Source organism: Podarcis gaigeae, assembly GCF_964106915.1.
Source record: "Podarcis gaigeae genome assembly, chromosome: 15".
NCBI classification, from domain to species: Eukaryota; Metazoa; Chordata; class Lepidosauria; order Squamata; family Lacertidae; genus Podarcis; species Podarcis gaigeae.
In genome coordinates, this window is record NC_139692.1 from 7,050,146 (window position 1) to 7,074,213 (window position 24,068).

General features: G+C 44.0%; 1 protein-coding gene across 3 annotated transcripts in view; it reads left to right on the forward strand.

The window, feature by feature from the left end:
- The window catches only part of LOC310832128 (neuropeptide FF receptor 1-like), a 32,482-nt gene extending 12,826 nt beyond the window's left edge, over positions 1 to 19,656 (forward strand). The window contains exons 2-6 of one of the 3 annotated variants that reach the window (XM_083713690.1): positions 7,739 to 7,825; positions 13,803 to 14,144; positions 14,340 to 14,662; positions 15,824 to 15,923; positions 17,409 to 19,656. In XM_083713690.1, the coding sequence (XP_083569816.1) occupies positions 14,365 to 14,662; positions 15,824 to 15,923; positions 17,409 to 18,300 (1,290 nt within the window). In that variant the 5' untranslated portion in view covers positions 7,739 to 7,825; positions 13,803 to 14,144; positions 14,340 to 14,364 and the 3' untranslated portion in view covers positions 18,301 to 19,656. Of the gene's footprint in view, positions 1 to 7,608; positions 7,826 to 13,802; positions 14,145 to 14,339; positions 14,663 to 15,823; positions 15,924 to 17,408 lie in introns of those variants that run through there. The other 2 variants (XM_083713688.1, XM_083713689.1) reach the window with 2 other exon arrangements.
- Positions 19,657 to 24,068: the final 4,412 nt, after the last annotated feature.

Here is a 24,068-nt window from a genome sequence, read left to right on the forward strand (position 1 = left end):
TAGCTTATTCCTTAAGCCTGTAGGAATATAGGAAGCTGTCTAACACTGAGTCTGACACATGGTCCACCTGCTCAGTATTGCCTACACAAACTGGCAATGGCCTCCCAGGATTTCCCGCAGGGTTCTCTCCCAACCCTACTCAGAGATGCCAGTTATTGAACCTAGACCTACTCCATGAAAAACTGGAGTTCCTTCAATGGGCTAAAGCTCACACTTCAGCTGTAGTGCTGTGGTCTGGCAGTGCCTAACTGGCAATAAGTTCCATAACTGTGGAGGGGATATAGAGAATGTCACCCTTTTAGGACGGGCCAGATTAGCTTCCTGAGATGATGGCCTCATTCGACCTAACAGCAAGGATGGCCCTATGGCCTTGGTTAGTACATGCTGTAATCACAGTGCATTGTTCCTGAGTGAAATCAAGAATCATCCCTTGGTGGAAGTTCTGGCACTGGTTCAATGGGACTTGAGGCAGTAGGCTGAATTCAGATGTCATGATAAACCATGGTTTGGTGTTACAAGATCAAGTTCTCCTGAACCTGATCTTAACCATGAAACAAATGCTGGTATGGTTTTGTTTTTTTTTAAAAAAAGAAACCACACAATTTACAAATGTTTTTCATTTAATTTACAGTATATGCCACTTTTCCAGGCAAAGTCAGACCAAAGCTATTTGAACTACAGGTGTGTGTTTGTGTGTGTGTGTGTGTGTGTAATCTTGGTATTAGAAAAGCAAAGAATAAAATAGATTCACAAAGTTGAAAACAAACTCAGAACTCCAATAATGGTAAATAAAGAATGGGGACAAAAGGTTTTTATCTCCTTGCAGCCACACTGAACAAAAAAAGGGGAAAGGGAGCCTGCAGTCCCAAAGCTCTCTGTGGCTCATTTCTATGCTGTTCAGATGTCTATTTCTGTGGCACCTGGACCCAGCCTTTGCCTTTCTCTGCATAGGGTTAAGCATTAAAGGTTAAGACCACCCAGAACTTGCCAGGGGTGCTTCTGTGGGTACCATTATACAGAGAGGAAAGCCTGGCAATTGCATGTGCACAAAATTTTAACTTGGCTCAGGGTACTAACTGATGGTGTGGTGTGTCAAATGCCTCACTCATCCACATTCTAAAATGTCACATTCTGTCTTGGGATAAACTTTGATTAAATCTTTTAATAGGAAAAGTGCAAATGGAACCACCAAGGACATTATGAAACCCTGATGCTTTATTAAGATTCTGATCAATGTTGCCTGAGGATAAGCTGCTGGGGAAGATTTTAGATCATTGCTGCACCAGAGCATCATGGATCAGCCAATGCTATTTTGCAGCAGTAAGAATACCTGGCCAGGTAGAAAATGCCAGGAATGAATTATCAGAAGCAAAGACTGGCGAATGGTCCTCATTTCCAACTGAGATTGTACGGCAGCCTATTTTCTATGGTTCTGCGTGTCAGGGGGCCTTGGAGAGCACTGTCTTGCACTATCTAAATCTGGATCTGTAAATTAGTTATAATAATATGCTTGGAGAAGCTGAGATTGAATCATATAGACGTATTATTAAGCCTCACCAGAAGACGAAATGTCATTTTGCAGCCTGCCCACTAGGTGAAGGGAGGAATGAATAGAATGGTTCTATTGTGCAGACACGCCAGATATTCTGCTGAATACTGAAACGGTAGCAAAAATCCGAGTTAAGGACAAAAGGCATAATAAATTTACAAAAATCTGTTATTATGGATGTAATACTGGAGTATTTGTATTGACAAAAAAAATGTTATTTTGCAGTAATTATCCAGAATACAAGCACTCCAATAATCTGTCCTTAATAGGCCAAATCCTAGGCAGCAGCATGCTTCAACACATTTTGACCCAAATGTCTTCATCAGTGGCCTAAGATAACATCAGAGAAGCAAAGCATGACAAATGTGTTTTTTGAAAAAAAATCATTAACAGTTCGGCACATCTGGAATAAAAAACAGCCATACATAGTAACCACCAGAAGTAGCTGCTACACACCAATAATTTTCTATTCACTGTATTGAGGATAATTATTTGGTAAGTTTTAGGATGATTAATGTTGATGTTTGGGGTTTTATTGTCTTATTTAAAAACCCAGTTTATTTATATTTTGTTCTATTAAAAAATACCATTAACAATAGCAGCAAAGAGCAATAATGTACTGGTACCTATTTTTGCATACATTGTAAATTAGCTGTACACTACCCTTGATAATCTTAATACTTTTTGTTACACAACAAGTAAATTTAACTAGTATAACATTCTTTACTTATCCCAAAGATCCATGAGTAGCCAGAATTATATTTTGTCCAAGGAACAAATCAGTACCTTTGACCACAGTGTCATCTACAGTGTTTACTTGTCTTGTTGCTTTTATGTGTGTAGTCAGTTTTCCCAGTAAATCAATTTGCCAAATCATGTTTGTTCATTCCTATAGTGAACCTTCCTCATCTGACTTCCAATTTCATGCTGTCACTTCCCTAGTTGCTGCCAAAAGAAATGACAGCAAGTCTTTGTCAGGGAGATCTCTGTTTGGTCCATCAAAGATAGTTAAAAGTTCCATTGAAGTCTTATTGCAATGCAGTGACCTCTCACTTTGTTTTATTCTAGTCCCCTCCCCTCAGTATTTTTAAAATCACCTTACAACTTCACCATGTATGGATGAAATAACCTTTCACTTTACATTATTTTCTCCAATATTCCAAATGCATTGGTGTTATGTTGAAACATGCTGCACAGGATCACTGAGCATTTGTAAATATTATAATACAGAATCGTATTTGTTAATGCCTATCCAAACCTTTCCAAACCTAGACAGCACCTTAAAAAGCAGAGACATCACCTTGCTAACAAAAGTCCGTATAGTTAAAGCTATGGTTTTCCCAGTAGTGATGTATGGAAGTGAGCGCTGGACCATACAGAATGCTGATCGCCAAAGAATTGATGCTTTTGAATTATGGTGCTGGAGGAGACTCTTGAGAGTCCCGTGGACTGCAAGAAGATCAAACCTATCCATTCTGAAGGAAATCAGCCCTGAGTGCTCACTGGAAGGACAGATCCTGAAGCTGAGGCTCCAATACTCTGGCCACCTCATGAGAAGAGAAGACTCCCTGGAAAAGACCCTGATGTTGGGAAAGATGGAGAGCACAAGGAGAAGGGGACGACAGAGGACAGGATGGCAGGACAGTGTTCTCGAAGCTACCAGCATGAGTTTGACCAGACTGTGGGAGGCAGTGGAAGTCAGGAGTGCCTGGCGTGCTCTGGTCCATGGGGTCATGAAGAGTCGGACAGGACTAAACGACTAAACAACAACAACAAATCCAAAACTTTCACCCAAAGGAGCCAAGGGAAGCAGTTGCATTTTTAAAATACCTTTTCCCTAACCTGCTTTAATGCTGATTTTGGTTGCTAGGATTTCTTTTTTTTGTTAAGGACCATTTGTGACTCAGTCATTTGAATATTGAAACTGCTATGTGAATTACCATCTCTCACAATGTTTTGTGAATTAATTCACTGGAGCTGTGCTGAAACGGGGGAGGGGGGCTTCCCCTCCCCATTGCTCCTTCCCCCCCTGGGTTCTAAGAAAGGAGAGAAAAATGTTCACACCCATCATGTGCGGGTGACCCTAGCTTTGAAAGGAAATGCAACCCTGTTGCTGAGACAACCAAAGTGATGCTCTCACCTTAGCTGTGCTGTACGGTGGCAATTAAACTGCCATAGCACACAATGGAAAACAGAGACTCTCAGCCCTGTTGCTTTGACAATGGGGATGAGTTCCTCTCATTACCCCTTAATCTTGCAGCAACCAAGATGCAGAGACAGAGGCACCAGTAAAGGAGATGGATCAAGTCCAGGGCTCTAGGTTGACTACTGGCTGTCAGACAGGAGCCCTCAGAATAATCCTCTGGACTATGAGGGCCAGAGCTCAGATTCTCACACGTGCCAAGACCAGAGCTCTGAGCATGAGCCGGAGGAACTAGATGCCTCCCACCACACTTCACTAGCCCAGTAGCACAGAGACCACACTAGGAGGGAGGCAGTGGAGTGGAAGAGGAGTGTCTGTCTGCTGGCCAGGTGCTTGGCCCTTTAAAGCTCTGCATTTCTCCATGAGGTGGTGGAGCTTGGAGGAGGTAGTCTTGAGACAGAGGGTTAAGCTGCAGGCTGCTCCCAACCCTTGTTGGAGTGACTTGCTCATATGGAGTTATCCATGGTTCTGCAACTTTTGACCAGCCTCACCTCCTTCTCTGTGGGATCTAGCGTTGGACTGGAACAGTGACCGTTTCCCCTCCCCTTCTGATTCAGAATGAGAGTAGTGCAACTTGTCTTTAGTTTTCCCCAAAGCATTCTTCAAAGTGGATTTTCATATAATCATAGAACCAGAAGGGCTCTCAATGGCCATGTAATCCAACCCTGCGCCAATGCAGGGAATTCATTAGTGCAGCATCTCATATAGGTGAACTCGCTTTCAGAACGTTTAATGAAGGAGAATCCACCACTTTCCAAGGAAGTCTTTCCCACTGTCAAGCAGCTCATACCATCAGGAAGCTCTTAAAATTGTTAGTCTCTTGTAATTTGAACCCATTGATTTGGATCTTATCCTCTGGAGCAGCAAAAAAACCCCAAACAAAATTGCCCATCTGATATGTGACAACCCTTCAAATATTTCCAGATAGCTACCATGTTGCATCATAATAGTATTTTTCTGAGGTCAAACGTACTCAGTTCTTTCAATGATTCCTCACAGAACTTGGTTCTCAGGTATCTCATCACCTTTGCCACTCTGTTGTAGACTTATTTCAAGTTTGTCAAGTACTTTCTTAAACAGTGGTTCCCAGGACACACCTCACTGGTCTCAATGGTCCTGCCTTACATCCACCTTGAGTTATTTTTGTCTGGCTGGATGATGTCCTTGAACTCTTGTATTGATTCTTGCTAATCTGAATGGAGGATAGTGAGAGCTGTGTGTAGGAAATAACCAGTTGCCTAGAAGGTGAAATTTATATTCATCCTTCCACCCACTTTTGCCTCTGAATCTTTCCACCTGTACCAGAGCTGCATATGGTCCTTGGATTGTAGCCCAGTAAAGAAGATACCCACACGGTATACAGAAATAAATATTGACATCCATCTAATGTGTTTCCCTCCCTGCATAACAAACAAAATGAAGCTTAGAGCAAACTGCAGGATGGACAGGAGGGGAGGTGGAAAAGCAGGGTGATCGAATTTCTAAAGCCGTAAACTGTCTTACTCCTAAGAAACATGCCTTTTTGTGTGTGAAGTGTTTAGCATGGGTGAATCTAACCATCCTGTGAGGACAGCCAAGAATAAACTGACAGCCTCTGTGTACCTTCCTAGCTGGAGGCCTGAATTGATTAGTATTCTGGCTTGGAAAACAAACCAGGCTTACAGAGAACTTGACTGGGCTTTGCTGACAATTGCAAGTTGCTGTTTCGGAGCTGCTTTGTTTATGCACTGTGAACACCTGGTGTCTATTTGGTATCAGAACTTCAGTTTGCAGCATTGTTTGTCTTGAGAAGCAGGGATATCTCTGTCTTATAGAGTTAATTCATTATAGAATTTAGTCTTTTCCAGAATTTCTGAAAGTAAACATGTGAAGAAAGATCATGCCAGCTGTCTTTGTCCCTTAAATGATTGGTTTAGTATGCACAGAAGCTATGCCTTTTGTCTCTCTCTTGCTGTGTAACTGTGAGACTTTGCTTTTGGAAGGAATCTCAGCTGCATACTGCCTGCTTCTCTGTAGATTCTCTGCACAGAAAGTTAATTAATGGTGGAGATTGCAGAGACTGCAGGCATAATCTCTTTCTGTCTATTCACTACTGTATATGCATTTTTAGAAGGACTGGAAAAGTAGCCCAAATTGTATCTTCCAGGTGTTGCTGGACTACAACTCCCATTAGCCTGATAATAGTTTTGAAGAGAGTTCAAAGTTGCATTTGTCCACTCCTGATGATGCAGAACCTGCAGGTACATTAGGAGGGTGTAGATCTGGCAAATACTCTGGGGCAGAGGGCAGACAGGAGTGAGTCAGGCTCAGGATCCCCTAGAATAGGAGTGGTTAGCCTTTCAGGACCCTGGACAGAGCCCAAGAAGCTTGTAAAACGTTTAACATTTGTGCTAAGCACTTTCTGCCTCTTCTGCTATTCGACTACGCTTCCACACTGTCAGTATTTTGTGGGAGGGATTCAAGCACATACAGGAACTTTAGACTTTCACAATGAGAGAATAAGAAATACGTATTTTAAAAGGCGAAATTGACCCTTGGTGGTTTGGAAAGTGACGAGGAATTACCTTGAAAAGTGTGGGGTGGGGACAAATGATTAATGGGAAAATGTGTTAAGCACTGCACTGGCAAATCAGGGTGAATGTTCGTTGTCATATAACCTCTTCATAATAAAATCAGGATGAATGCTCAATAAGGACCAGACATAATTTAACCGAAGTGTAACCTTGGTGCAAGAAAAACAGGAGGAATACTCAATAAACACCTGAAGGGGCCTGTAAATGGTTTTACCCCTCCCTCCTCATTTTTCCTTTACAACCAACCTGGTTTAATGTCCTTTATTTATTGGTGCTTTATGTTAATATTACATTTATTTTTGTATCTTAAAGGACTGGGTGTATATGACAAAGAACAAACTACTATATTTGTTCCTGCAGCCCTACTTCTTCACAGGGATTGAGTCCCGCTAAAATCAGTGCAACTTGGTTGGGACAAACTTACTTAGGATGGCAGGTATGCTTAGGGATGCTAGGCTGCAATGCCAAAATATGAGCATGTGAGCCTTTTTATTGACGTTAATGGAATGTGGAACACACTTTCTGTCTGGATTCAGTTTTGCAGGGTAGCATGGCAGCAAGCAGTTTCAGGGAGGCCAGGGGTGGCAACTTGAATAATTTTTGTGGTGGTGGTGGTGGGGGGGGGTGAAGAATCAATCACAAGACATGGTGTGCACACACACCATCTGAATGGCAGTGCCCTTTAATGGGGGGGGGGGCTCAGATATTTTATTGGGGGGGAGGACAAGGGACCTTGGCCCCTAGGAGTTGGCTCCTGTGAGGGAGGCTAAATGGATTTACTGTTTTAACAGAGCAAAATTTCATTTCAGTGCCAAGCTAAGACCTGCCTCTTTACGGAGGCATTTGATTCATGCTAACTATCATCTGTATTGGGGTTGCCTAGCAGTTTGGTGATGCATTGCTTGATGTGTGATTTTATGCTGTTATTTTATATTAGGGGTGGGGGCACTTTTTAAGTATGAGGGCTGGATTCCATTAGAGGAGAGCCTTCCAAATTAAAAAAATAAGGGAAGGGTTCAGGTTTGCAATATGTTTAAAGAAAGTGGGGGAAGAAGAAAAGTGAGGAATTGGCTGTACCAAATAATGTCAACAACAACAATGCAACAAATACTATTTTTTGTGAATGGAAAGCAAGGCACAGTGCAGTAGTATCAATGTTTCCCTTTTGCACATATGTGTTATGAAGCTTTTTAGTGACATCACTGTTCTTGCCTTTTATTATAAAGGGACTGTATATTCTCTTGTATTCAGTCGGAGCTGAGGTGGGTTAGATAGGCATGGGAGCTGGGAGCACAGCACCTCCTTCTGTCTCCAGACTGTTCTTCTCTTGACTAAAACAGACTAGGCATGATTAGATCCCTGCTGCTGCTGCTGCTGCTGCTGCTGTTTGTTTAAACCTATCTGTTGTTCCAGTGATGGAAGCATAGAATGTTAGAAGCAAAGTTGATTCCTCTCTCTGCCAGCCACAAAGGAAGATCCCTAGATCACTGCAGGATGCAGGTAAGGGGGGAAATGTTGTGGAAATAAATTCTAAATTTTACATTTCAGGTCAGGAAAATTGGGTCTGTCTTGCAGATGAGTAGTTATTGAAAGTGATGCAAAATTAACAGTTGTCTCTCGAGAAGCAAAGAAGAAGGAAAGGGGACAACAAACCTTGTATTATTTATATACAGGGAGTGTATGGTATATTCCTTGGCTTCATTAACTGTTTTTGCCTACTCTCATACCTTTGGGATATAACAGCCAGTCTTTAGTTTCTACAATTCCCTTCTTCCCCCAGCCTTGGGTAAATCCCATTCCATGGACCATGAAACACATTTTCAGATCAATGTAGGGCTGCTTTAGACCAATTCGTGGGTTGGATAGAGAACGCAATCTAATGGTTATTTTCTTTTTTAAAAGAGAGCTCACTCATATTGTTTATTTGTTTATGGCTGAATCCAGGGCTCTGTTACAGCATCAGCACCATCCCTGTTATTGTCGTACTCTAGCCATGTGAATGGTGCTTTACAGAATATAAGAGGATAGGTGATGATCAAGGAGCTTACAGTCCAAAATGGAACATGGAGGGATCAATGGAGGAAATGAAGGAGTAGCTGGGGTAAAGAGCGGAATGGATCTGCCCAGTAAGCCCCATTTTTAATATCAGATGTATGGGACTATGCTGGAATTACTCAGTAAGAAGGAAAATTAACTCTGCACATTTATTCATAGTGCTTTGCAATCATCGTCTTAACAATCCTTACAACACCCCTAGAAGACAGATCAGCATCAGAATCCTCATATTGCAGATGGGCAGAGACTTTCAGACTGTTGCTCTTTCAGGGTGAGATTCAATCACATACCAGCAAATTCAGTTAAAGTTGGCTTGGTGCTCTTGTGCAACAAACCACACTCCCGCAAGGGAAAATAAACTAGAAAATGTGGAATAACACTTGCCTTATGCAAAATCATATAACTTCAACACAAACAAATCAGCTTGAATGCTCAGCAAATATCTGACATTGCCTGCCCTCCCTGCAAACTTGTGCAAACAATTAAGCGTTAATCACCCATCAACAGATCATATGGATGTAGCCTTAGTGGCTGATCTATTGCAGCAGTGGCCTATTCTAGGAAATCTGGTACTTGAAGAAGGGCAAATAAATGAGCAGAAAGGAAATTTATACCCATACTGATGATCATTCAAGAACGCCCATGGAGTGAGGCAGAAGCCTCAGAACTGGACGGATGCAGTTTCTGACTGCCTAGCCACTGTGTCAACATCAGCAGCCTGCACCTGGATCATCTAGCCAGTCAACAACACTGAGCTTCCATGGTACTTACTGGCGAGAATGGCCTCTGCCTGCATCTCTGCATCCTGGGCAGTTGCTGTTAGTTAGTTCATGGCTAGGGGATAGGGATAGGAGAGATTTCAGTCAAGGGCTCCTCACCCTACCTGACAACTTACCTTTATCCACTACATCAGAGATGAGGCACCTGTGACCCTCCAGATGTTGCTGGGACTCCAACTCCCATTGGCCCCAGCCTGCATTGCCAGTGGTAAGGGACGACAGGAGATGGAGTCCAAAGGCACATGGAGAACTACGGATCCCTCAACCCTGCACTGCTGCCTCATGCCTGCTCTCAGACTTTTATACCACTTAGTGGTTTGGCAAAAGGAACTTTGCACCCACCCACTGGAACCATTGAAAAAGAATAATGTTCCTGATGCTTCACGCTGGAGAGCTGGCAGGGCCTGGGTCCCCAATAGCTCAGTTTCTGCCTTGTATGACATCTGATTGCTTTTAGCACTGGTTTCCTTTCCCCCCTTGAATTAGTGCCTTGGTTGCTTTGGTTTGGTGCTTTATTTGCTATTTTGTTGTTGTTTACAGGGCTTCCAATCCTGCTGTTGCTTTGTTTCACGTTTTTAAAATATTTATCTTTGTTAGCCACCCTGAGGCTTCAGTGATTAGTCGCAATATAAATCTTGACACAAATAAAAATAAATCAATGGAATAAAATGCGCTCCAAATGATGAGTCACTGTTAAGGCTCTTGCAGCTGCCTTTTGGGGCCAGGCAGGGTTTCTGGAGGCCCTTCAAAGGCAATGCGGGGGCCTCATCTGGACACTCCCAAGGCATGTGTGAATGTGGCCAGGTTGGAGCTCTGCCATAAAGGGTGAGGATAAGGTACCAACCTAAAGTTAGGAAACCCATCTCAATCCATCTGCAAACTTACTTTACCAAAGGTGCCTCCAGACCATTGCTATTGTTCAGGAAGGATTACAGGACATACCTGAAATTCTGTTGTTTAGTCATCTTAGTCGTGTTTGACTCTCCGTGACCCCATGAACCAGAGCATGCCTTGGAAACTCTTACTTTCTTGTCAAAGCTTTCCCTTTTTTTATGTCCATGGAGTTTTCCTGGCAAAATACTGGAGTGGTTTGCCAGTTCCTTCTCCAGGTGGATCACATTTAGTCTAATAATAATAATAATAATAATAATAATAATAATAATAATAATAATTTTTATTTATACCCCGCCCTCCCCAGCCAGAGCCGTGCTCAGAGCAGCTAACAGTAAAAATTACAGTAAAAACATAATGGGGAAAAAAACCCAATTTAAAACACAGGTTAAAATGCAATTTAAAATGCAGCCTCATTTTGAAAGTAGCCCATAGATCAAAACCATAAGGGGAGGGAAACATAAGGGTCAGACTAAGTCCAAACCAAAGGCCAAGCAGAACAGCTCCATCTTGCAGGCCCTGTGGAAAGATGTCAAGTCCCGCAGGGCCCTAGTCTCTTGTGACAGAGTGTTCCACCACGTCGGGGCCAGTACTGAAAAGGCCCTGGTTCTAGTTGAGACCAATCTAACCACCTTGTGACTTTGGACCTCTAAACTCTCTGCTATGACCTGTCTGTCTTGGGTGGCCCTGCACGGCATAGCTCATAGTTTCTTGGAGTTATTCAAGCCCCTTCACCACAACAAGGCAGTGATTCATGAAGGGGACCAGAAATTTTGCACAATTGAAGTGGAATGAAGGGCTCTGTTGTCCTAGTGCAGGGGGAGTGAGCATGAGGTCAACAGGCCAATGTTGACCTGCCAGTGGTTCCATTTAGGCCCATGAGCCCGTTTTGCTGAAACCACACGCGGCTATTAATCAGCAAACATTACCCAAACCAGACAGAAAGCAGGATTGACATCCCTGGATGCCAATCCTGCCTTGTTTGGGTCCACAAGGTTCCCAGCTGGATTTTAGGTGCTTGGGAATCACTGCACAAGGGATTTTGGCAGGTGGGTGGGATAAGCTGTTTCTGAGGTTGTCTTTTTCTGCACCTTCTCCAGTTTGACAATATTCATGTCTATTTGCTGTAATCAGAACCGTGTGCCACATTCCATGTGGTGTTGCACTATGGAGTCAGAAAAAAACCCAGTTTCCTTCCCACTGGAAACATACAGGGATAATAAAACAAACATATCGTGTCATGAGGAGCAGGCTGCACGCTCTCACCCCAAAATCCCAGGTATACTCTTAGAGTTCCTTGGAATGCAGAGATCAATGATCTGGTGCATCATTCAGAGGTGTGCTAAAGGGTCATTGGCAATGTTGCAGAAGATCGTGTAGAATAGTTGTTTGGGTTTCTGGCTGTCACTCAGTCATGGGTACATGCACGTGAAATGTTGCCATCAGTTTCCTCAGTGCGATTGTGAAGGGCCTGGTGTTTGCCTTTTAGAGTCTGTGATGGAACTGCCTGCATTTACAAAATGTCTAGGTTTGCTGCAACATCTTACTTGCTTACAAGAAATACAGAGATCACACAGAAAAGCACTGACTTTGCTTAAAGAGCAGTCAATGCATTTCAAAAATCTAAGGTAAAACATGGAATTGATTGGGGTTTATTATTATGGGTTGCATCCAACACTAGTCATATTCAGAGTAGACCCACTGAGATGAAATAGAGATGACTAAATTATATCCACCAATTTCAATAGGTTTACTCTGAGTCAATCTTAACTGACTACAACTATGATATTTCTATCTCTAAAGCCTTCCTTCTATTTCATTCTATCCTATCGCACAAAATATTGGAGTAATTAAATGCTTGTTTGGTTGGTTTTAAAGATCCATACTCTGCTATTCAATCAAACTGATGCCTTGATGGTTTATAATAGATTCAAGAGTACAGTACAAAGCAATTAAGAGACAATTCAAATCAGCTCAGCAAGACATCTGCTTAATAAACAGCATGGCTATATTCCATTTAAACAGCCTGAGCAAAACAACATTATGTTAAATAAGCAAATCTATCCATGCTTAATCATTTTCTGATCTCAGAACATGCGCTTCCTTGACATGGAATTCAGGTTTTTAGGTTGAAAATCTGGAGTAGGGGCAGCAGCTGGCATTCAGACCGCCCCATCTGAATATCTGGTCTTTTCACCTTGCCCTATAGGTCGCAGAAGTACAGGCTTCTTGGTAAATGCTTATATTGCCAGAAGAGCAAGGCTTTTGGTTCTTCTATATGCTCCTGCTTCATCTCAGCTGCCTGTGTTCAGACTTGAGGAAAAGGAAAGTGCACTTGGTTGCTGGAGAGAAGCTTTTGTGCACTTGCAAAAATTAGTTTCCCTTGAAATACTGAGAAAGTGACCGACCGCTGAGAAAGAGCACTCCTTTGACAAAGATGTGTTTTTCTAGACCTGGAAAATGTGATGGGGAGATCTGATTCCCTTCCCTTCCCTTCCCTTCCCTTCCCTTCCCTTCCCTTCCCTTCCCCTTCCCCTTCCCCTTCCCCTTCCCCTTCCCTTTTGACACCTGCTTATTAAACAGGAGAATAATTACAAGACTGAATGGCACCCACCCCCAGATAATTGTAGACCGGTTGCTTTCATTAGATACTTAATCTAATTAGACAAATAGAGCAGCAATGGAATGCCAGTTGTGGTGGGCATTAAGTCTTCACTCCTGGGTGCATTTCCTCTTGTTCTTGTTTTTCTCATTAATGTCTTGCCTGGTGATTAAAAAGCTGTTTACCTTATTTCAATGCATTCCAAATTAAGCTGTCCATATCGTGGCAGGTTTCCTGCAAGTGCCTCAGAGAATGCAGCCTCTGTCTTCAGGAACCATTTAAACACCACAGCAGTAGAAGCTCTCAGAGAAAACCATTGCCCCATTTGCACTGCTTCATGGGTCAGTGTCAGTGGTGGGGTCAGCACCTTGGACAGCTGCCAAGGCTCAACTTGTGAAGCAAGGCCATTTGCTCACATTTGCTCTGGGGGCTCGTTCACGCTATATGGCCTAATCCTCAGAGTGGCTGGGTGCCATGTTGATTTCCAAGAATGACCCCCATGTAGCATCACTTTGGAGGAATTATGGGAAATTAAAATGGCAGCTCCCAGCCACTCAGTGCTGCTTGAAGTGCTACTGTGCCCATTGCTACTAACCGGTAAGCTTGTGAGGACCCACTAACAGAGTAAGGGGTTCATCAGAGGATGCTTTGCCCACTGCACTGTTAAACCTAGAGCCAGTCCTGGGTGGTGTAAATCTGAAAAACCTATTACCAAAAACATTAGGCCTATTTACATTTTTGTTTACTTTTAATTATTCATTAAAATGTTTAAATATTGATTTCCATCAATACATGGGCTGGTTACAATAAGCAATTAAATGAACACCATAGTTTAATATGCAATAATAAGAAATAGAGGTGCACAGTAGATCTGGATGGATTCAGGGGGAATTAGGGGCTTCTCAGAGGTGATGCAGGATTGGTATGGAGCAGTATGAGTTGAATCCAGAAAGCGAATCCCTTTTAGGTCTTCCCACCCAAACATCAACTTCAAAGGTGCTTAAAAGTCTCTGGGCCTATTTGTCTGCAATCTGGCAGGTTTCTTACCCAGGGGCACCTCTCTCATGTCCGCAGTTTTCAGATGCATCGCTGACAGAATAACAAGGTGGATTTGGGCACAATATTGCTGTGTTTGTTTGTTTGTTTTTAGCTGCAACAAGGCCATTCTTCTTCAAGATGGCACACAGGTTGTGGAGAAGATGACGCTTCCTTGCAGCAATCGCAGTAGAAGACCTGCAACTGATCTGCATGCCTGTAAGCACCTTGCAAGCACTGCTCTGCAGTTATCCCCTCTGGAGAAAGAGAAGGAGCCTCATCAGGTGTTGGATGGGATGGGCAAAACAGGAAGTGACATAATGGGCTCCCTACGTATGTGTATGTCTCTGGTGCAGCCTTTTCAACATCAGTTGTGAAAAGCCCAAGGCAACCGATGTTCTTCTCTGCAGAGTGGCAGGGCTCAGCCAGACAAGGGGAGGTTTAGGCTGGAAACAAGGTAAAATGGGACAATGTAAGGTTTGGCCCCAGGGCAGGACGTTGCCTATGCAACAGTTGTTTCAGCAATGAAAACGCTATTATGAGCCCTTTCATAATAGTAGCACCAGCAGGTGCATCCTAATTTTGTACCTGAAAGGCTCCCCTTATTCAAACCATCCACGTTAACTTGTGATTTCTCTTTTGTATTTCCCAGGTGAGAGCCAAATTCTTGCCACACTATGGAGACCCCTGAAGGCAGCACTAACCAAACAACCTACTCCTTGGGAAATGCCAAAAGGAACATGACTTATTCCCCATACTACTCTCACTCACCACCTGTTGCTGCCATCTACATTGTCGCTTACCTGTTCATCTTTGCCTTGTGCATGGCTGGGAACAGCCTGGTTTGTTTCATTGTACTGAAAAATAGCCGGATGAGGACAGTCACCAACCTGTTCATCCTCAACCTGGCCATCAGTGATCTGCTGGTGGGCATCTTCTGTATTCCTACCACACTAGTTGACAATTTGATCACAGGTAAGCCAAAAGGTGGGGGGACATAGGATGGCTAAGCTCAGCCTCTTGGTTTCTGGGGGAAAATTCACCTTCATGGCCCCTTGCAGTCTTCCCAGAAACACCTGGTTTGCTGTGGGTTACATGGACCTTTGGCTTCTTATGTTATTATGGGGAAAGCAGGAAATGTTCCCAGATCATGTGCTGGACCCAGGCTAAGTTGGTTGCACTTACCTCCCACGGAATTCAAGGGGGCAAGGTTAGTCAGGGCTTAAATTCAGCCCCATTTTATTCCAAATTTCAATGGGTAACTTGCATCCAATATTAGTCACACTCAGAGAAGACCCACTGAAATTAATGCACATGGCACAGGTTTAATGGGTCTACTCTACATAGAGCTTAGTTGGCTACAACCCAATTGGCCTTGATCCAACCCCATAACACAATGAAAGGTGGTTTAGAAATGTAATCATTATTAATGATACTGATGATGATGGTGTAAGAGCTGATTCATACAACCCTCACTTTCATGCTGAATGTTGACTTGACATCATGATAAAACAGAAAGCAGCTTGGAAGGATGGGACTTTGAGTAGAGAATAATAGTATTATTTATTAAATTTGCATATTGCCCTATACCCACAGGTCTCAAGGCAGTTACAACATAAAATCACAATATAAAAACACAAAATAACATAATCCTCTTTGAAAGCCACCAAAGTTAGTGGCCATTGTGTGAGTGAATTTCCATAGTTTTTGGCTATGCACAGTGTGAAGAAGTCCTTATTTTTGTCTGCCATGAATGCTTCAACATTCAGCTGTATGGAGTCCACGAGGGTTATGAAAGGAGAAAAACTTTTCTCTATCCACTTTCTTGATGCCATGCATAATTTTTTGCACCTCTACCATGTTGTCTCTTGCCTGTCCTTTTTTTCTAAATGGTCAGCAGGGAAAAGATTAAGCATCATTCTCTCCTGCTGCTGTGCAAGTCATAACCTCCTCTAAGCTGCTTCTCACTTTTTGAAAAGCAACTGAGCCATGCTGGAGATGTATTGGTGACGAGATTTTCACAGTGGAGAGAGACCACCTGCATGTTAAATAGATAGAATCAGCTGGTAAAACTAGCCTCTCTTTAATGTCTGCTGAACTCTGTCTCATGGGCCCCAACTGCTTACTTCCTCCTAGGATGGCCTTTCGGCAACAGCATCTGCAAGATGAGTGGGCTGGTGCAGGGCATGTCTGTTTCGTCATCTGTCTTCACTCTGGTGGCAATCGCTGTGGAAAGGTAAGAAGAAGGTGAGGTCCTAAAGCACGAATGGGGAGCAGGTAGCCCTCCAGATGTTGGTCTCCAGCTCCCAACAGCCCCAGCCAGCATGGCCAGTAGAAAGGGATGATGGGAGTCGGAGTCTAGCAACATCTGGAGGGCCACCGGTTCCCCACCCTTGCAGGAAAGGGAGAACACACAGGTTTGCTGTGAGATCAAGCTCAGTTCCCATGCATTTGGGGCCAAGGAAGGAGGAAACTGATGCCCATCACCCTTCTTTCAAACAAATGAGCCAAGTTCCATAGGTCAGATGCTTAATGTGTTATGAGGTGTCTGTTCTCAGTTCAGTGGATAGGACTGGGTCAGCTCACCCATATGACCTGTCCATGGGGACTGTCACTTGTCCCATGCAATCACCGAGTGTGTCATCCACCCCAGCAGCAGTGACCAGACAATCTGTGAGCCATGGTGAGGGAGACTTAGCGGGTGCTGAAGACCTTGAGTCCTGATAAAAGGGTATTTGCTTGGCCCCTTCCTGGTCAGAGTCCTATCCTGAGGCCAAATGATTCTAAGTGTTTCCACTTAAAGGAAATATAGGTGTTTGGGACTGCCAAATTTATTGTGACAGCAATCCTCCTGTGTTTTAAATAGTTGCATGACTGACAGCAAAGTAGCAGGTCTTCCCCACTTGCTCCATCCTCATGTTGCGCACAGTGTCAAGGAGCTTATAAAGCTGCAGGACTGAGAAGGAAAGTGCCAGTGACATGCTATGATGCGGGATGAGACCTTGTGAGATGGGAACTTGTGGTGGCACCCCATCTACGGAATACAATGTATTCACTCATCTGTGCTGAAGGTCAATGCATTCATTTGCCCAATCATCTGATCAACACTCCATGGTACCTCATTTCATTAACATGGTACCCTCTAGCAGTTGTGAACTTCCATTAGCCCCCAGCCAGCACAGATCCGGAGGGCATCAGATTGGTGAAGACTGGATTAGAGGATTCATCCACCATATCCTTTGCATGTAGGTTAATATTGTTGAGCATGAGTGTTTGGGGGCTAGAGATAATGTTTGAGGTAGCGAATGAGTGTTGAGGTTGCATAGAATGGATGGTGAATGAGACATGTGGGTTGAAATTTTACATTATGCTGCCTTGTAATGCTCTCCGATTTCATTGATATAAATAGTGTGTTTATGTATGAATATTTGTTTTGCAAAGTCTTTTCTGCATTAAATTTATTTCCCTAGTGTAAATCTGCATTTATACTTATTTACCTAGTGCAAACCACTTTGATATCTCAGACAGGAAGCTGTCTATAAATGCAAATAATAAACAAATAATATTAAATTATGGTGGCTGAGCCAGCTTAGCCTCTTTATTTCCTTGCCCCTCAGAATGGCCCATTTTGGCCAGATAGAAAGCATATATTTTATGTTCCTCCCTTCTTGCATAGTAGTCATTCCCCTACTTGTATTCTTCCTCCCTTTTTCCTCTGCAGGTTCCGCTGCATTGTCTACCCATTTAAATCCAAACTCAGCCTCTGCCAGGCACTCAATACCATTGCTATCATATGGGTACTGGCTATTACCATCATGTGTCCCTCTGCTATCAAGCTCACAGTGGCTCAGCAGGAGGACAGCTACACGGTATACAATGGCAATCAGAGCATGACCTACCCCTTGTATTCATGCTATGAGGCTTGGCCCAATAGTGAAATGCGCAAAGTCTACACCACTGTGCTTTTTGCCCACATCTATGTTGTCCCGCTGACCCTCATCACATTCATGTATGGCCGAATTGGGCTCAAGCTGTATAGGTCCTCAGGCCCAGTGAGTCAGCACCAGGCAGTTCACAAAGGTCAGTGCAACATGGCGGTTTCTAGAAGGAAGGTGAAGGTCATCAAAATGCTTGTGCTCGTGGCTCTGCTCTTCATGCTCTCCTGGTTACCTTTGTGGACACTGATGCTGCTCACGGACTATGCCAAGCTGGATGAGCAGCACATAAATCTCCTTGCGAGTTACGTTTTCCCCTTTGCGCACTGGCTGGCATTCTCCAACAGTAGCGTCAACCCCATCATCTATGGCTACTTCAATGAGAACTTCAAGAAGGGCTTCCAGGCAGCCTTCAAGCTCCAGACCTGCTCTGATGAAATGGTCCATCAAGGGGTCTATGCCGAGCGGACAACCGTCAGCACCAGTGGCTTTGGTACCCGGAATAAAATCTTCACTGATGGGGAGTCCTCCGATTCAATGTGCTTGAAGAACCTGCCCCCTCAAGCTCCTTGTGGCCCACAGGCTGGACATGGCCAGGGACAAGGACCAGGAATACTGCTGCAGGATGTCAACGACATCACACCCCTGAGCAAAGTTTGCAAAGCTTGGGATGCCTGAGGAGGGTTGAATCAGCAGAGATTTTTCTGGGATCATTCCGTTCCTGCAACTGCATTTGCCTCATGTGAATGGATGGGGATATTTGGGTGGCCACTCATTCGTATTTTCTGTGAACTGAGCATGTTGTGGCAGTTCTTTCTACAATTATTAGGGGGGGAAAACATATGGAGGGAGTTTGTCTTCCCTTGCCTGCCCCCAAATCCTGTATTGGAAGCCCAAACAAATATGGATTTAAAAAGAGAACAGATTTTTCATTTATTATTTCCCCTGTTCAGCCTGTTGTTTTATTTTTCTTTCTACGTACATACCTTTAAAGCATATTGAAAGCACATTCTTTCTCTCAAGGAATTCCAGGCATTGTAGTTTTTAAGGGTTGCTGGGAATTGTCAATTCTTTGAGGGGTAAACAACAGTGCCCATAATTCTTTGAGGGAAAGAAAGTGCTTTGAAAGTGCACTTAAAGCTACAATATGTATGCAGCCTTCTAGCTTCAAGTCTGACATTCTTTTCCACTCTTCCTGGGTGCATATTGGGTGAAAAAGGAGGATTTGGATACGGAACATCCAAGCTCTTCTCATCTGCCCTGATATGCCCTGATATGTCATTTTTTAACCCCCCTAAGGACATGAAAGCATTGCTGGTGGTACATCTGCATTGGTGGACTTTTCTGTCAGTGTGTGATGGGGGCTTCATTCAAGTGCCACCCTAGTGGTATGGCAGTATGTCTTAAAGATCCCATGACCCACCAGAGCCTGGCTGATGAGCTGCAGGATAGTAGTCCAAGTGGTTTTGCAAATATTTTTCTGCCCAGTTTTGGACATTCAGATACCAAGTGTATAACACCAGAGATGTTGCTAGATATTGAAAGGATTTTGAGCAGGGGTCAACAGAGCGCAAATTTGCAGGAAAAAAACAAGTGGTCTTTTATATGCGCAGGTGTAAACTTCTGAGCAACTTTCAAAGAAAAACCAACAACTTTCAATGGAGAGTATTCAAAAGAATGGAAGTGGCTATTGTTGTGTGAAGAAGTTAAGAGGTGCATGTTGTGGTAACCTTAGTGCCATTGCTTAGCAATGTCAAGAACAACACTGTGCTTTCATGTTTCCAAGGAAGAATCTCAGTTACTTGTACAGTCTACAACACAGGGAAGATAGGGTAAAGGGAACTGGAGGCTATGGCTGTCTGGAAGGGGCTGGGACCCTTGTACCACTGAAAACTGGTTGTCCAGCACCCCGTTCCCAGCTGGCATCCTGGGCTCTGTCTCAGCCTTGACATATGGTCTTCGAAGATAACTCCCTGGTGTTGTCCTTGTAGGCTCATACTGGTGCAATGGGGATACTTGGATAGGTTTTGCATGCAATCTTGCCAGCAACAAATACGGTACCCACCAAATTATGTTTGTACAAACACACACACACACACACACACACTTGTGCAAAAGGAGTTGTGAGAATGCAAGGAACCACATTTTAACTCACACACTGAACTTGTGTCAAAACTACGCAAACTTCATTTTATCCTCCCAGATGGAAAGTCAGGAGGAACTTTCTCAAGACAGATCATAGAATCATAGAATGGTAGAGACCCCAAGGATCATCTAGTCCAACCCCCTGCAATGCAGAAATCACAACTAGATCGTACATGGCAGATGGCCATCCAACCTCTGCTTAAAAACCTGCAATGAAGATAGTCCACTTGTTATAATGCACATGCTCTGCCAATATTTTTATCTGATGCCATTTTGGGATGTATATTGTTAGCTATTGTAGTGCATCGTTTAATACTTTTTCAGTATTCATTTGTACTGTGACTATGGCACAAAGGTGGGATATAAAGAATTCATTCGTATAAATAAAAAAGTCATTCTTAGCAAGATGGGCTGATAATTACATGGAAATTGGACATTCTCATCCCATAGAATGGGGGGTGCCTCACACTCTGTCAACTGAAGGGTGTATATGTGTCTGTCTACAAGTCATGACATAACTGTAGCTGGTAACTCATTAAAATAAGAGTACAAAATCTCATTGCATATCCTGCGTGTTTTGTTTGTGTTTGGCTAGAATAAGTAACACCTCTCCCCCCCCCCCCATTACTTGTCTACAGATCCCTTTTAGACTTTCCTTGCACTTTGATGAGTTTCACTTGACCTCAGAAGATGATGTTTTTTTATGGGCAAAGAGAAAGAAGATGGGATTTAGGGCTATGAAGACTATGGCTGCATACATAAAGGTAAAGGGACCCTGACCGTTAGGTCCAGTCACGGACGACTCTGGGGTTGCGGTGCTCATCTCGCTTTACACAGTTAATGCACACTTAAAGCAGACAGTGCACAAGAATCCTGGGAACTGTAGTGTGTTAAGGGTATTGGGAATTGTAGCTCTGTGAGGGGTAAACTACAGTTCCTAGGATTATCCCCCCCCCCCCAATTTGGCAAAAGGAGCTTTAAATGTATGGTGTATATGCATCTACAGAAGCAAACATTTAGCTGTGCCAGTTCAACAGCAACATCAGTTCTGTATGTTCCTTGCCTTCTCTCTCCCCCCCACCAGTCCCAATGAGCAACAGTCGCCACTGATAGAGTAGAAACCAGAAAGGAGGGAGAGAGAATTGTGAGAGGGATTCAGAGATGCCTCTGAAGTGTGTGAGTGTGTGTGTGTGAGAGAGAGAGGGTGGAGGGTGACAGCGAGAGAGAGAGCGTTCTGGGATATGCATGTTAGAATTCCTGCTCCATGATTGCAGTCATGGGATTTTTGTCTATCATATGACGGTATATGTTTTGACTCCACAGAGTGGGAAGTGACGGAGACAGGATGTTTGTGTTACTGTGTTCTGTGAAGTGGGACTATTGTCCTTTGCTCTTTTTCTCTTTTTTGCTGTCAGATGCTAGAGAGAGAGGGCACCATGTTGCAGCACTCCTTGTGTGTTTATATGTAAATAAAGTAGATTAGCCAAGATGCTGAGTTGCTGAGGTCTGTTACGCAACTGCGCAAACTCTGCAGATCCCTAAGTGTGCCAATGTCTGTTGGCATCGGTTGCTGTGATGTTCAGGCAGAAGAAAGCTTTTGAAGCTCCTGAACGAAAGACCAGGAGGGAGAGAACATGCCAGTCGGCCATGTGTCTCTACTCGAGTGTAGGCTGAACTCCTGACAATACAGAGAAAATGTGGTTAACAGTTAAAAAGAAAACGGCGAGTTTAAATTGTAGCAGGCGTGCTTTTCTGCAGCGAAAATGTGATTTGGCCTCTTGTTTTAAATACGAATGTCAGAGTGGTCCTCAGAGTGATTTGAGAGTCGCATGCCCTTGCAAAGCCTTAATCATCTTGCATTAGTTACTCAAGTGAAAGGAAATTGGCTCCAGCCCGTTCCTAATCATGCCAGTGGTGCTTCAGACACATTGCAAATCAGTTCCTCCTCTGGGCTCCACTCCTTCCTTCTGCTGCCCACAGCTCTGATTACCTTTTGTGCTGAGTCTTCTCGAAATTCACACCCTTGATCAACGAACTCTGAACAAGGGGAGGGAGGGAGATGGGTGTTTGGATCAGAGCCATGGACATGTAAGAGACAGAAAAAACAAGGAAAACTCACAAACTAGCTTTTTGGCCATGCAATTGTTAAATTCGGCTCAAGGGAAATATGCACCAATGTGGACTACAGTGGTACCTCGGGTTAAGTACTTAATTCGTTCCGGAGGGCCATTCTTAACCTGAAACTGTTCTTAACCTGAAGCACCGCTTTAGCTAATGGGGCCTCCTGCTGCCGCCGCACCACCAGAGCACAATTTCTGTTCTCATCCTGAAGCAAAGTTCTTCACCCGAGGTACTATTTCTGGGTTAGCGGAGTCTGTAACCTGAAGCATATGTAACCTGAAGCGTATGTAACCTGAAGCGTATGTAACCCAAGGTACCATTGTATTGGGGGTGGGGGGTGGGGAGAAGTGACCTTAGGCTCAGGGTTCAAATGTGGTAATCCAGGCCTCTCTATCTGCTTTCAGTCAGCGTAGGCAATACTTAGCTAGACCAATAATCTGACTCAGTGCAAGGGAGCTTCCCAAGTTCCTAAATTCTTTTTCATACATCACATAATGAATTGGTAGAATTTGCTGCCTCCAGTGGTGGAGATGCCATCTGGCCTGGATGGCTTGCAAAGAGGTCTGACTCAGTATAAGACAGCTTCCTATGTTCCTAAGCATCAGCTTTGGGGATGGGCAAAAATGGCACTGGGACAAAAGGGTTGATCTCCTACCCCTCCAGTCCCAATCAGGAATATGCTCTCTCCCTATGGCTGCTGTTTGAAGGAGATTTGTTCACACTTTGCTGTGGCTATCATGTCTAGGTCAGCCTTGAGCAAAGGGTGGGAGAGTGAGCCATACTACTTTCAGGACCTTAGTCATACTGCAGTCAGCAGGATTAAATTGTGTGGGCCTGCGTACACACCATGCATTTAAAGCAGACCTACCCAAGAACCCTGGGAACTGTCTCACCAGAGTGGTACACACACTCTGGTTATCTCCTGCTTGGACTACTGCAATATGCTCTATTGAAGGTGACTTGGAAACTACAATTAATCCAGAATGTGGCTGCTAGACTGGGAGTGGCTGCCGGGACCATATAACACCAGTCATAAAAGATCTGCATTGGCTCCCAGTATGTTTCCAAGCACCATTCAAAGTGTTGCTGCAGACCTTCATAGCCCTAAACAGTTTCGGCCCTGTATACCTGAAGGAGCATCTCCACACTCATCACTCAGCCCAGACACAGAGGTCCAGCTCCGAGCAGTGGCGTAGCGTGGGTTGTCAGCACCTGGGGCAAGGCAAGTAATTTGCGCCCCCTAACCCGTGGATTTGCGCCCCCTAACCTGTGGATTTGCGCCCCCTAACCCTAACCCCCAGATGTTGCGCCTGGTGCCGCCGGCCCCCCCTGCACCCCCCACACTACGCCACTGGCTCCGAGGGCCTCCTGGCAGTCCCCTCATTGCAAAAAGTGAAGATACAGGGAACCAGGCAGAGGGCCTACTAGGTTTTGGTGTCCGCCCTGTGGAACGCCCTCCTATCAGATGACAAAGAGAAAAACAATTATAGGATTTTTTGTAGACATCTGCTTTGGGAAACTTTTAATGTTTGATGTTTCATTGTGTTCATTTATATTTTGTTGGAAGCTGCCCAGAGTGGCTGGGGCAACCCAGTCAAAAGGGTGGGATACAAGAAATAAATTATTATTATGATGATTACCATTATTAATATAGCTTACCCCCCACAGAGCTGCAATTTCAAGCACCCTTAACAGACTACACTTCCCAAGATTCTTGGGTGGGGGGCATTATGCTTTCCAGCATAACTCTGCCATTTTCCATAGATGATGGGTTGGTGGGTATCATATGACTTTCTTCCACCTTCCTGTCTCCATCATCCACAGATTTTCAACAGGCTTGCAGGCTTGCGCTGTGCTATTGTCAAAAAGTCTATGTCAAAAATGCATGCAATTATGGACCTCATTTGCTGCTTGAAAATTGGCAGTAGGAGACATCGGAAGCCCCAGGAAGTGGGCAATGAGCACAAAAGCTTTGTGGAGCAGAGATGCAGGAACTGGTTGCATTTAGGATGCTCCTGGAGGGCCACCCTAACCTCAGCATGAGTTGCATAAGAAGACTCTGCGCCTTTGTTGAAAACCTCCTTTATTTCTTCCTGTTGACAAATTGGCAAATACAGGATTATGCTAGTGCCTAAGGAAAGGGAAGGGATGCGGGTGGCGCTGTGGGTTAAACCACAGAG